Source organism: Rhinichthys klamathensis, unplaced genomic scaffold (genome assembly GCF_029890125.1).
Source record: "Rhinichthys klamathensis goyatoka isolate OS25496 unplaced genomic scaffold, OSU_Roscu_1.1 h1tg000903l_1, whole genome shotgun sequence".
Taxonomy (NCBI): domain Eukaryota; kingdom Metazoa; phylum Chordata; class Actinopteri; order Cypriniformes; family Leuciscidae; genus Rhinichthys; species Rhinichthys klamathensis.
In genome coordinates, this window is record NW_026607250.1 from 40,557 (window position 1) to 53,738 (window position 13,182).

Below are 13,182 nucleotides of genomic sequence, written 5' to 3' on the forward strand. Positions count from 1 at the left end.
ATGTTTTAATCACTGTAATTATGAGTAAATGTACTGTAACTGGTCTGAAAGCCTATCGGGCTCCTGGAATAATCATTTAAAAGGAAGGCACTTCACATGTCTGAACATTTTGCATGTTTTGATCACACTAAGCGCAGACAGAAAAAAAAAGGTACAAACTGCTGACATCATGTTATCTGGGAATTTGTCGAAATTAAATCTTCCCAATAAAAAAATAAAAGTCCAAATAGTCAGTATTGAGCTCGAAAATAATTTCCGAATACATATTAGCAGAGAACATTGATGCACTCTTGATGAAAGCAGAGACTAAATGCAAGCATAGAGAATGTGGACCGATATAAAGTCTTTCTGTTTTGTGCTTTACACACTCAAAAACCTGACAGGATATCTTCAAGACAATACAAACCATCCCAAGTGTCATTATAACCCAAAGTGAGCTCTATTTGAATTATGGCACTGAGCTTGCGAGTGTGAAAGGGTGACTGTGAGCACTTCTAGGGGGTGATGATCGTCAGGGCCGTTTTAAACTGTCTCAGAAGCATAGAGGCGATCACGGTTTTCTCGGTGTTAACGGTGATCAGAGCATCAGGATCCTTCAGGGCGACTGACACCAGGACCAGAGAACCAGAACTCACCGTCTTACCAGCAAACCTGGAAACACACACACAAAAATGAAGGAAATAAAAGAACATTGGATTTTCATCATTAAAACAGAATAGACACAATTTACTTTAACAAATACCCTTATGTTATCATGCACAATTCATAAAATTTATATTATTCCAAAAAGTAAACTTTTCACTACATGTAATAACTTTCTCTGTATCTGAAATTACTCTTCTGTAGACTTAATCAATGAATATGACATTACTGAAACATGAAAAAAACTGTGAATGAGATTTTTATCAAATAAATTAGGAGAAATAAATGGAAGATGCCAGCCACAATATATATATATATATATATATATATATATATATATATATATATATATATATATATATATATATATATATATATATATATATATATATATATATATATATGCATATATGCATATATGCAATGTTTGTCAAGGATTTAATGACAAATGATCTTAAAAGAAGGTGGTAATGATAATAGCCGAACAACAATTGTAGTAATACATGACTAGATGCACACATATTATATATATATATATATATATATATATATATATGTGTGTGTGTGTGTGTGTGTCTTGTACACTATATATACACATACAGTATACACACACACGTATATATATATATATATATATATATATATATATATATATATATATATATATATATATATATAAGGTAAATACTGTTCTATATGTCAAATAATATAATATAATATAATATAATATATACAACAAAGTAAAATGTTTTCCAAAACGGATATCAGGTATCCAACCGTTAATAGCAATGACTAACGTAAGTTAAAAAATGCATTTCATAAAGCACATAAATTTGTACCATACCCATATGTGAGCATGGGAGAGGATGGATGGATGGATGGGTGTGTGTGTGTGTGTGTGTGTGTCCGTGCGTGCGTGCGTGTGTGTGTGTGTGTGTGTGTGTGGGTGGTGAACAGGCATGGCAGTCTATTATTTGGTCTGATTAAGAAGCTATTAGGGGCCAAGGGACACACTCCTGTCAATCACAGACTCGAACCTGGTAGCCTCTCACAGACAGCGAGCAAAAAGTGGGGGTGTGCACTAAACAGAGTGCAGAGGACAAGACGACTTCAGTAGTGATGGAGTAAAGCATAAAAAAAGTGATTTCAATAAAAGCTCCAATGTGTGATATACATGCTGCAGTATTAAAGGCCATTCACACCAGTACCAAACGATCCAATTATGTTGGATGATTTTTGTTGGGGATTCATTTAGCTCTGTCGTTTCACACTTGGAGCGAAGTATACATAAATATTGCTAATTGAGTAAGTATGCTTTACTTGGCATCCTTCTGCCAGTAGATAAAGTCACTGATATGTAGTAGAAGATTGCTTAATGCAAATCAGGTATAATGGAAAGACCGTGGAATAATTCAGTGTGATGTGCAGTGATACAGCAGTTTGAACAAGTGTATTTTTGCACTACTGGAACGCTTTTTGACCAAACATCCAGGGAAAGCCGCTATCGATTTTAAAATGCAAAATAAAAAATACAAATGCTAAAATGTGAATGGATGTGTTGTCACTGTCCTATAAATGGTAGTGTATGCTGTAGTGAGCTATAGTAGTAACAGTGGTGAACTGTACTAATGAACCGTTCCATAGCGCAGTTGGAGAATTCTTGGTGTCCAGTAACCGTGGTAACGTCACAGACTGGAAACACTAGTGAACGTACTGACAGTGGAGACACGACCCTGTCCGACCTCTACGCCCTTGTACCTCCTCCGTGTCTGTCTATCCTTCTCTCTCTCACTAAGGAGGACCCACGTGCCTGATACACTGCCATCTGCCTCCCATTTACACACCCTATTATACAACAATGGACCGTTTAGCACACACCCACACACGGGGACCCCTTTTAGCACTGAGAAGCACACATGCCCCCTGTCCCACCATGAGGCCCCTCTTTGACTCCCAAACTCTGTCTCACACTCACACACAATGGCCACCATTTAGTCATGACAGCATGAGACGCAAGCAAACTGCTAACAAACATCTGACAATCAGGACGCAGACACACACACACACAATACCTGACAGATATAGACAGACAGACCGAATGAACGAACGATAGATAGAGCATTAGACAGACAGATAGATAGATACAGACAGATTTTCAGACAGACAGGTCTAGTATTTTGTATCTCTGTGATGTCAGTGTGCTGATGACACTTTGATCTCTCAGTCCCTGCGGCACAACTAATGGAGTCAGTTTATAAAAATCTTATTTACACATGAACTTAACATGGCCCAGAGGTACATTGTGTGTCTGTGAGAGTGATAACCCAAAGCCACTTGATTTACATGATTTCAGTGGCATTTAAACTTACACAAATATAGACACACACAGAGTGTGCACAGTACAATTACAGCTCTGCATGGTCCTGATACTGGACAGCTATTCTGTTTAACTCTCCCTTGTCTATCTGTCTTTCATTCTCACGTAAAATAAACATTCACACACCCACAGCAGCTCTACTCAGTGTGTGTGTGTGTGTTGTATACGGTGTGGTTCAGGCACTAAATGGGTCATTGGTATTCTGGTCTATCTCCACTGGGCCTCTGAACTGGATTAATTGAGGCTGTGGGAAGAAAAGCAAAGCAGAAGCCCAGCACTGGCCAGCCGGACCGCTATCGATCCACACACACACACACACACACACACACACACAGACTTTAACACTTGCTCCTAATCAGAGAGAGAGACTAAATGACTGTCGTCTCTTTATTCAACCTTAAAGACTAGACTGGTAAGATTCCTGTTCACTCGGAACAGTTATCATTCACTTTCACAGATGAACCTAAACAGTGAAAGAAACATTGCTCAGCCAATTTATTAAATCATATTTTACTGATAAAGGGTCTGCCTCGCAGATTCACAAAGGTGTTGACGTAAATGGGTAAGCGACACAAAATCTGTCATGAACATTCAAACATCATGTTTATTTATATTATTTACCCCAAATAAAAAATAAATAAAACAAATAACACTATATTTTACTTATTGGAAAATAGTTTTTTTTTTTTTAATTGTGAAATTATATTAATTACAAGCACATTTAGCCAATCATGCTTCCCATAATGAAAAATAAATAAATACATTTTCATACTCTTTACTGCAAAATAGTGACATATTTACAGTACTTAAATATCATGGTAGTACATGCTGCATTGCCTGTATTAAAAAAAGTAAAATATTTATTTAAATAAACAATAATTGATTGAACTATTATGCAAAAAAAAGTTATATAAAATATATAATTATACAATAAAATTGACACATTAAAGTATAAAAAAACTATATATATATAGACACACACACAATTATATATTACAAAACTATTGAATGTATTAAAACATATTTAAAATGTTTAAAAAAATTATTATGCATAACAGTTTTCTAAATATTTTCAGGGGAAAATGTATAATTACCCTTAATTATCCTGAACATGTCAATAATAATAATAATTATTTTTTAAAGGGCTCTTTAAATGGGCTTAATATTCTTTATATTGCAAAAAATTATTTATTTTCTTTATTTTGACATGTTTTCTTGAGATTCAAAAGCTAGTTCTATAAGATTGGTACTGGCCATCACTGACCCATAACGGTTGACCACTTTCACTAGCTCAAATCTCCTATTCATGCTTCTGCAAAGGCCAGAAAACATTTCCTTAAACAAAATACTAGTCATGTTCTTAAAGGCTGAAAGCAAATGTTTTGCACCGGATGCGCCATATGGTAAAGCCTTATTCTGGTATCTTGTTCCTCTATGTCCTCAAGTCTGCAGAGAGGGTTTTAGTCGTCAATTGCCAAATGTCCGTGCCAAGTATGTTTGTGTGTGAGCGTGTGTGTCTGTTTTAAGAGTCCTCTGTACTAATAGAGGTTAATGTGAGTGACCAGATGACCAGCTGTCCCTCTCCAGAATGAAGGACAAGCTTCTCTCCTCTTCTCTGAAACAAATTCCACTCACACAGCTGCTAACTAACACACAGAGGATAGAAGTACACATACACTAAAGAGCATGCCTGAAATATGACGTAAACGGACATGAAACACTCTGGTCCTGCTGTAGGAGAGCAGAGGACCAGGAGACAGACATCACAAGACTAAAGCTAATTGTGATGACTTGGGGAAGACAGAAGTGAAGAACGTACTGAAAGGATCCAAAGACAAACCCTTGACGAATCCCAATCCACAGAATATGCTTCACTTTGTTAAAAAAAAAAAAGCTAATCTGTATATAAATGCCTGGTTACAGTTTTTTTTAGTTTTTTTTATAATAATTATAAATCCCAAATGTAAAAACATCCAATCTACTCCACTTTAAAGTTTGCGTTCTTTTAATCCAGCTCAGTGGTCACGCTGTGGCGTATCAATGTTCTATTGGTGATGTGAATTCGCAGATCAGAGTTCACCAAACTTGAATTTTGGTACACAGCTAAACTTCGCATGAGCTTGCGTTTCTGGTCTCCGGCATTCGTATGCGTTTGATTCAAGTCAATGGAACGAAAAGTGTAGTGTGAACGCCTCTTATCACTAAACACACACACACAAAAAAATCACCTCATCTATAAGCAGCCCACTGATATGGCTGCTTGTTATCGCTTTGGTTTGGCTTGCTAAAAAACAAAAGTGAGAATAGCTGCGATTCATTCGGTCTCTGTTTAGTAGCAGAGAGGACAGCATGTTTTCTTTCTGTAATCTAGAGAAGGACAGGAACAGAGTTCTGTTTTTCAAGCTCATATAGAAGCTGCTCTCCTAGATTCCCCTGCATTCTCCCACTGCAGCTTTAGACAGAAGCAGTGCTGCCCCCTGCTGCCAAACTGAAGAACTGCAACCCACAAACACCCACAATCCACAGAACAACCGGCTCAATTAGCTCTACCACACCAGCAGGCACCATTAACCACAGAAAGTACAGAACTTTGTGCATACATGTTAATAATGACATCTACAAGAAAAGTATACTACTAAAAAGGTGTCAGAGTTGGAAAAAGAGACCATATATTTCTCGTTACTTGGTAAAAGTGTATATGAACAAGTATGTAATTAACATCTAAACTGCATTACAACAATGTTTAAAACCGAACAAAAAACGGAGCCTTTGTTAATTGAAACTTTCTTAATGAAAACTCACAAAGAACATCTCATTCATATGTTTGTTAGTTAAAGTGTCTAAAGGTTTGTAGAGGAAGGATAAAGGAGTTTTCTTTCAGTAAGTCTGTTAAGAAACAGCCGTGTGATTGATGACACGCTCTCATTTGCCCGATTGCGTATTCTAAATGAAATATAGGCCTTTTCCACAGACCTGCAGGCATTGATTTCCACTCAGCCTGTGTGCTGTGTGTCCTTGTGAGGAAGATTTTAATGCTTCTCAAGGTGCTTTCATATTTGCTCATATTTTATAATTAAATTACCCTACATCAGACCGACCCAAAGTACAGACCAAACGTCACTTTGTTTGTGTGCATATAAGAGACAGAGACAAATAAGTTTGTCCATGTGTCAGCAAGATGGCAGCGTGTGTGTGTGTGTTTGTGCATACATGAAAGTTTTGGCGGCTACAGTCCTTTACAAAGTCAGAAAGACGTCCTATGGTAATAACTCTGAAAACTGTGAATCTCTGTAAATGTTCGAGAAATACACGCATCCCTATGCCTAACTATAACCCTTAAAAACATTGCAAACTGCATTTTAAGAGAAAAAACATAACTGGCTGATGTGTAACTGACACATAAACCACTTTTCCTTTTTATAACATTCCCAAAAGTAGGTTTTGTCAGTTTTATGCAACTTCTAAAGACATTTCTTCTGCAGAAATGTCCTGAAAGTATAGCTAGATAAGACATAAACGCACAAATTCAAGTCCTGGAGAGCAGAGAAATCTATTAAACTCGTATAAAATACTTTTTTTTTTTAAAATTAACTACTACAGTAAAACTAAAAATGGAAATGGATATGAAGCATTGTTTCTAAGAAACAGGACATTATCTTTACCTGTGTATGTTCTCTTGATTGGATGGAATCACACCTAGGTTGGCGGCAGACACCACATTTCTGTTTACTGATTGGCTGGAGATGTTCTCTGGCGTTGTTGTAATTGTTGCCGATGACTCGTTCATGCCCACCAGTTTACCTGAGCACACAAATAAATCATTAGTTTTAGACTTTGAGTAATCTAGGCTCTACAGAGTATTCAGGTAACAGTTGAAAAAGTCAGCAATTCGTATACTTTTTATTATTTTGTTCTGTAAATTGTTCTGGGAGCCCAAGTTAGACTCTAAACTGCAAGAGCCATATGTAACTTTCCTGCATATATTTGTTGAATATAACAGCAGGTGCTTGTTTATGAAGTTAAGAGATGAAAAATGAAGCCTTGAATGGAATAGTTTACCAAAAAAAAAAAAGGAAATTCTCCAGTTTACTCCAAACCTGTATGACCTTCTTCCATGAAAAACAGCAATTGTGATTTTCCACACACACTCAAGGGTTTAGGGTTAGAAGTATTTTTTTATGTTATTGAAAAAAAGTCCCTTATGCTCACCAATCAAAAATATAGTAAAGCAGTAATATTGTGAAATATTATTTATTTACAGCTATTACTAGTTCAATTCAGTTCAGTTTATTTATAAAGCACTATTAAAACAACAGAGCGTTGACCAAAATTATTCCTAATAAAAGTACTCCAGTCTTCAGTGTCACATGATCCTTCAGAAATCATTCTAATATGCCGATTTTCTGCTTTTATTTTTATAGTTGTGTTACTTATTTTTGTGGAACATGTTTTTTTTCTTCAGGATTCTTTGATGAAGAGAAAGTTCAAAAGAACAGCATTTAGTTGAAATAGAAATATTTTATAACATTATAAATGTATTTACTGTCACTTTTGATCAATTTAATGCATCCTTGATGAACAAACGTATTAAAAAAAAAAAATCACACGTAAAAAATGACTGAATTCTATAATGACTATCTTAAAACTTAAATCAAGCTTAAACTAAAGGGAACACTTCCAGAAAAATCTTCAGCATAAAGCTTTTAGGAAACTCACACTTGGGATTTATAGAAAGAAACATCTAGCATGCATACATGTGCGTTATTTCATATTTAACATAACCAGCACAGAATGAAAGGTGCGGGGTTAAAACAATCTCGGCCTTCGGTAAGAGCATGCGATATTCGTGGGCCGCGTTGGACCGCTAGACTTGATTAAGACTAACACGAGCGGAGAAACACGGCGACCCTGCAGGACATTAGCCCGGAGATGGCGTGAATAAGCCTCGTCGAGCGCTAACAAGCACATAAAGCAGCACGCCGTTGCTTCTCCAAGGAAACGTGTGCGGACAATACAGCTTAATGCATCCAAACTGGACTAAATGAAAATGTTGTGTTTCACTTAAAAAAACACAGACAGACAGGGTGCTTTTCTTTCTGAAAGGCACAAACTACGAGCCACTTCAGCGTGGCTTTCAAACGGTGTGAATGTGAGAGAGCACAGTGATACGTGCAAACACACACACACACGCGCACTCGCTCGTACAGGGGGCAAGGTTTTTGAGAGTGCTCATTTAAAGTCTTAAATCTGTCCATTAGGCTCTATTGTAGAGAAAATGTGGAGTAAATGAATATAGCGCGGCTTATGCTAAAAGCCTTTGCCACAGCAACCAATTAAGAATAAATGATTGGCTATAAAAAGCATCTTACTTCCTGTTCCTCGTCTGTAAATAGTGAGGCGGGAAGCACTCTCTTCTCTCATTAAAATGTGCGCGCACGCGTGTCGTCCTGAGTGAAGGTATAGGCGGCTCTCTAAGAAGACAAGGCAGGAATCCATTGAGCGTAAATGAAAAATCAAACCCGCCGCTTCTTTCGGAGAGCGTCTGCTTCATTATGTCGGCCTAATGTTGGGCCGTAAAGCGGAGAGAGGTATTCGAACGGGCCAGGTGTGTGTGTGTGTGTGTGTGTGTTCCCGAAAGGCATCCGAACAAACCAGATGCATGCTAAACCAAGCTTTTCTCCTCTCGGCTTCCATTTATTTGGTTTTCCCATGCCTGTGTTTGGTTTTATTAGCTGGAACGGTTTGTTGCCCTAAGGAAGGATGAACAAATTTGATCAGGAGAAGTTTAAAGTTAATTTCTGCACCACTAACATAACTTAAAAAGCAAAAAGTAATGACTGTTTTCAAACAGGTCTCCCCAGTAGCTAGTCTGTCATTGGTCAGACAAACAAAACACCCCAAATTTACATGATCGGTTGAGACACTCGCTGCATCCTAAACCACCATACGTCCCTACTATATAGAAGGAAAAAAACACTATGTAAAAAGAAAAGTATTTCAGAATTTATAAAACAGTAAGGGAAAGGCGTGCTTCTGATGGACACTTTACTATGCTTAGAGGAGTTGTGAATGGCAGCAACAAAACTGACAATGACAACATGATGGATGTAGTACGATTCATACTACTGTACACACATTCATACTAGAACGGTTACAAAGTAATTACTTTTTCTAAAGAAGTATATACTCAGAGTATGCGATTCTGGAGGCAGCCATTGTAAGCAGAGGCAGGAAACAGCATTTTAAAATTTAAAAAAAAAACATTACAAATTGGCTCAGGACAAGAAACAGTTAAAAGAACAGATTCAAGAAAATACATAAACGCATTCACATCTATTAGTTAACCGCAAAATAGTTTCTCCAGGTTCCTGCGGAGAACAGGTCACGTGTCAGGCCTAGATCTCCGTGGACAACTTGTTCTGGCCTTCAGCGGAGATGCTCGCGGTGTACATGTTAAGTATATGTGTGTCAGATTTGCCTGTCTGAGCTTTCTGCATCAGCGGTTATATTCAGAGGGACAGTTCGAAGAGCGGGGACAGTATTACATGAGAGATTGTGTGTGTGTTTAAATAACCAGATTTATATGTAAAGAGCTGCTTTATTTGAGTTTTTCAGCGGCGCACGCCTGTCACCAGCACTCAGCCAGTTCATCAACTAAACACTGCACACACTCAAAGTGGTGCGTGAGGGTCTCTGGTTTTCCCAACATGTTTGGGCCAAGCAGCTCTGGAGTGCATATGTGTGTGAATATGGGAACGGATCACATGCATATGAGGTTTTTTAAGACATACTGTTTAGGCTGGGCAATATATTGATTTTTTATGATATATTCACAATTATTTAAATAAAGTAACATCATGACTTTTCCAATGACTTTTTTTTTTGCCCATTAAGTTTTCTATGTTAAGAAAATATGTTTTAATTAGGGCTGTCAAACGATTAATCACATCCAAAATAAAAGTTTGTGTTTACATAATATATGTGTGTGCACTGTGTATAATTATTTTTAATCCATAAATACCCACACATGCATGTCTATTTAAGAAATATATATATATAGACTGAATGTAGCCTATATATAATGTATATTTTATATAAATATAAACATTTTATATATAAATAACATTTTTCTTAAATGCACACATTTATATACAAAATAATTATACACAGTACACACACATATATTATGTATACAAAAACTTTATTTTGGATGCGATTAATCGTGATTAATCGTTTGACAGACCTAGTTTTAATATAGTCTCTTATCGTCGTTTGTAAGGTCAATGCAACGGAATCCATGAATCAAATGATCGGTTAAGTGAATTGGTTCAAAACACTGATTCAAACATTTGGTTGTATCATAGCTCACAACTCTGGCCCTCAATGTTTATTACTAAATGCATAAAAACAATAACATTCTTCTTTTCGTTAAACTGAGTGAAAAACAGCGCTATCTAGATTTTGATTTTGAAACTTTAATTCTAGTTGGGTATAATGGCTGTTTGGTGGAAATATTATGATTCTTCATGCTAGAAAAATAGAAGACGCTGAAGAAATATCACCCTAAAATGGCGTTTATATATTGAATATCACCCAGCGCTGAGTAGTATGTTCTTGAGGTGTTTGAGAGTGGTCCGTAGATGTTTTTAAGAGACAGTGCTGTATTTTGAGGTGTTTAAGTGTTATTTGAAGGTTTTTACAGCAGCAGTGCTGTGTTTTGTAAGTGCTAAGAGGTGTTTGTATTACCCTGCTCTTTGGTGAAGTCTGCTTCACTCATTGTGATGGGCAGTAGCAGCTCTCCTACCGCAGGCTGGATGGACACGCTGAATTCATCTTCTTTAGTACTGAAAGAGGGGAGAACAGAACCATCAGGTCACTACACAACTGTCCAACTTTTCCCATGTTTCCCTTCTATATACACACACACACACAATACTGTTCAAAAGTGTGTGCTCAGTAAAAGAGTTTTGGAAATGAATATTCCGCAAGGATGCATCAAATTGATCAAAAGTGACAGTATAAACTTTTACAGTGTTACAAAGAAATTATATTTCAAATAAATGCTAACTATTGAAAAGAAAATCCTGAAAAAAATTGCAGGATTGTTTTCCAGAGAAAAGAGAAGAGAAAAGTTATTTTAAACTGTAATATACATTTAGTGCTGTCAATCGATTTAAAAATTAACTACTTAATTGAACATTTTTCTTTTTTTCCACATTTAATCGCACCTAACATTGACGGTTTTAATATATTTTTATATTTTAATAATTTCACATTTAATTGCCAAATTAATGTAGAAACAACATACAGTTATTTTAAATATTTGATCTAACAGTTAGGATATATACAGAAATTCAATAAAGTTATCAAACAATTCACAATCGTCACTACATAAATTAAAAATAGATTCATCTATTAAAACTTATTAAAGCTTTTGTTCTTTGATTATCCTTAATGACAGACATTACAGCAGCAGGTTTATTAGGCTGCTGTCACTTTAAGATCTGACGCACAAGACACATCCGATGTCCTCACAACTCTGAAGTTATTTTTTGAGTCTTATCACGCTTACATGGTTTAATAGCACGAATGAAATTGAATGAATGATAGCGTGATCATTTAATGTAGCGCTAGCTAAAGGATGAAGGAAAAAAACGGATGCTGTGTTAATTGTGTTAAATATTTTTAATGGATTAAATTGAACAAATGAATTGCATGCGTTAACGCATTCATTTTGACAGCCCTATAATATATATATTTTGTCAAATAAATGCAGTCTTGGTGAGCATTAGAAACTTTGTAATGTTTTTGAAAGAAATCTTACCAACCCCAGAATTTTCAATGGTAGTACAACATAATGGTATTTGGTACAATATAGAGGATTACACCTTATACAATTATATTTATGGTATTTATGACAAATTGATGTCGTCTTAAGCTCAGTAACGAGAAAAGAATTACCAGCAATATGTACAAATAAAGTAAATAGGGTTCATTTTGATTTCATCTTAACTAAGGAATTGATGTGATAAAGCAATAAAACATTTTAGGTAAGTTATAATAGTTGTTTACAGTTTTTAAAGAAGTAACAACATTTTACATCCATGAGGAAAGACTAAAACCCAATCTATTTTGTTTTCGGCCCCCCCCTCTCATCCCAAAAGAGTAAAAGAATAAACTTATTGATTGTCAGGTTTGCCAATTTACTTTGTAAGTAGTCAATTAGCTGAGAAACAGAACTGTTATTACCATCCCACTGGATCAATCATCACTGATCCACAGATGGAGAGAGCCGAAAGATGGATAGAAAGGAGGAGGGAGAGAGAGAGGAGAATGAAAGGCATTTCTATTTTCAAATATTCATACTGATTAGCATCCTCACTGTCTGTGGCCTATTGTAGGAAAGAAGACTGTCAGGTACTCCGATAAAGACTGAAATCTGACATTAAAGTCCCATCATGAAGAGCAGCAGGCTGGGAAATAGGAAGCCAATAAAGAGTGAATCCAGGAGTGGGAGAACAGGGTCACCACGGAGATCAGGTGATGAGGGGAAACAGGCTAGAAAAAGATTTAGAGTCCAAATAAGCGGGCTAGGGATCAACGTGCAAAGTAAATCCAGGTATTTCTTTATAATACGGCATAATCTCTTGACGTATCGGTGATAGAGAGCGGCCGAATCCCTCCTTAAACCGAGTCTGTGAGCTCGGCTTTTGTCTAGGGCCATAGACATGCGTGCGGGCCTGACCTGTGCCCACTCGTCTCCATGTCATTGAACTCACATTGGCTCCATTAGCACACATAATCTACCGGTCTCTTGCTCGCTCTCTCTCTCTCTCTCTCTCTCTCTCCGGCTCGGCTGTTTATGGTGATGTTATTCACGCCTGGCTATTTCACTGTATCGATCACAAAAGCCTCCGGCGTAATCGAAAAAAGAAAAAACAATTACAAGCTTTGTGGGGAAGTGTAATCACTCCAAATTAGATTATGAAAAAAATGTAATGCATATTATTACCATTCACACAATTCGGTAATAATTTATTTTTTTAAAACGTATTGAAAAGGGGAACAATTAATTTTGTCTTATTTTGCCCTGTGTAAGGATAATGAACAGCAGTAATTTAATCTGTATAATGACATGCTAGCGCCATCATATTGTGCACGCA

The 13,182-nt window shown here is 36.5% G+C and overlaps 1 protein-coding gene across 1 annotated transcript in view; it reads right to left on the reverse strand.

The window, feature by feature from the left end:
* Nucleotides 1-322: 322 nt before the first annotated feature.
* The window catches only part of ap3b1a (adaptor related protein complex 3 subunit beta 1a), a 60,458-nt gene continuing 47,598 nt past the window's right edge, over nt 323-13,182 (reverse strand). The window contains 3 exon segments of the mRNA XM_056244066.1: nt 323-651; nt 6,682-6,820; nt 10,766-10,863. Of these exon segments, the coding sequence (XP_056100041.1) occupies nt 495-651; nt 6,682-6,820; nt 10,766-10,863 (394 nt within the window). The 3' untranslated portion in view covers nt 323-494.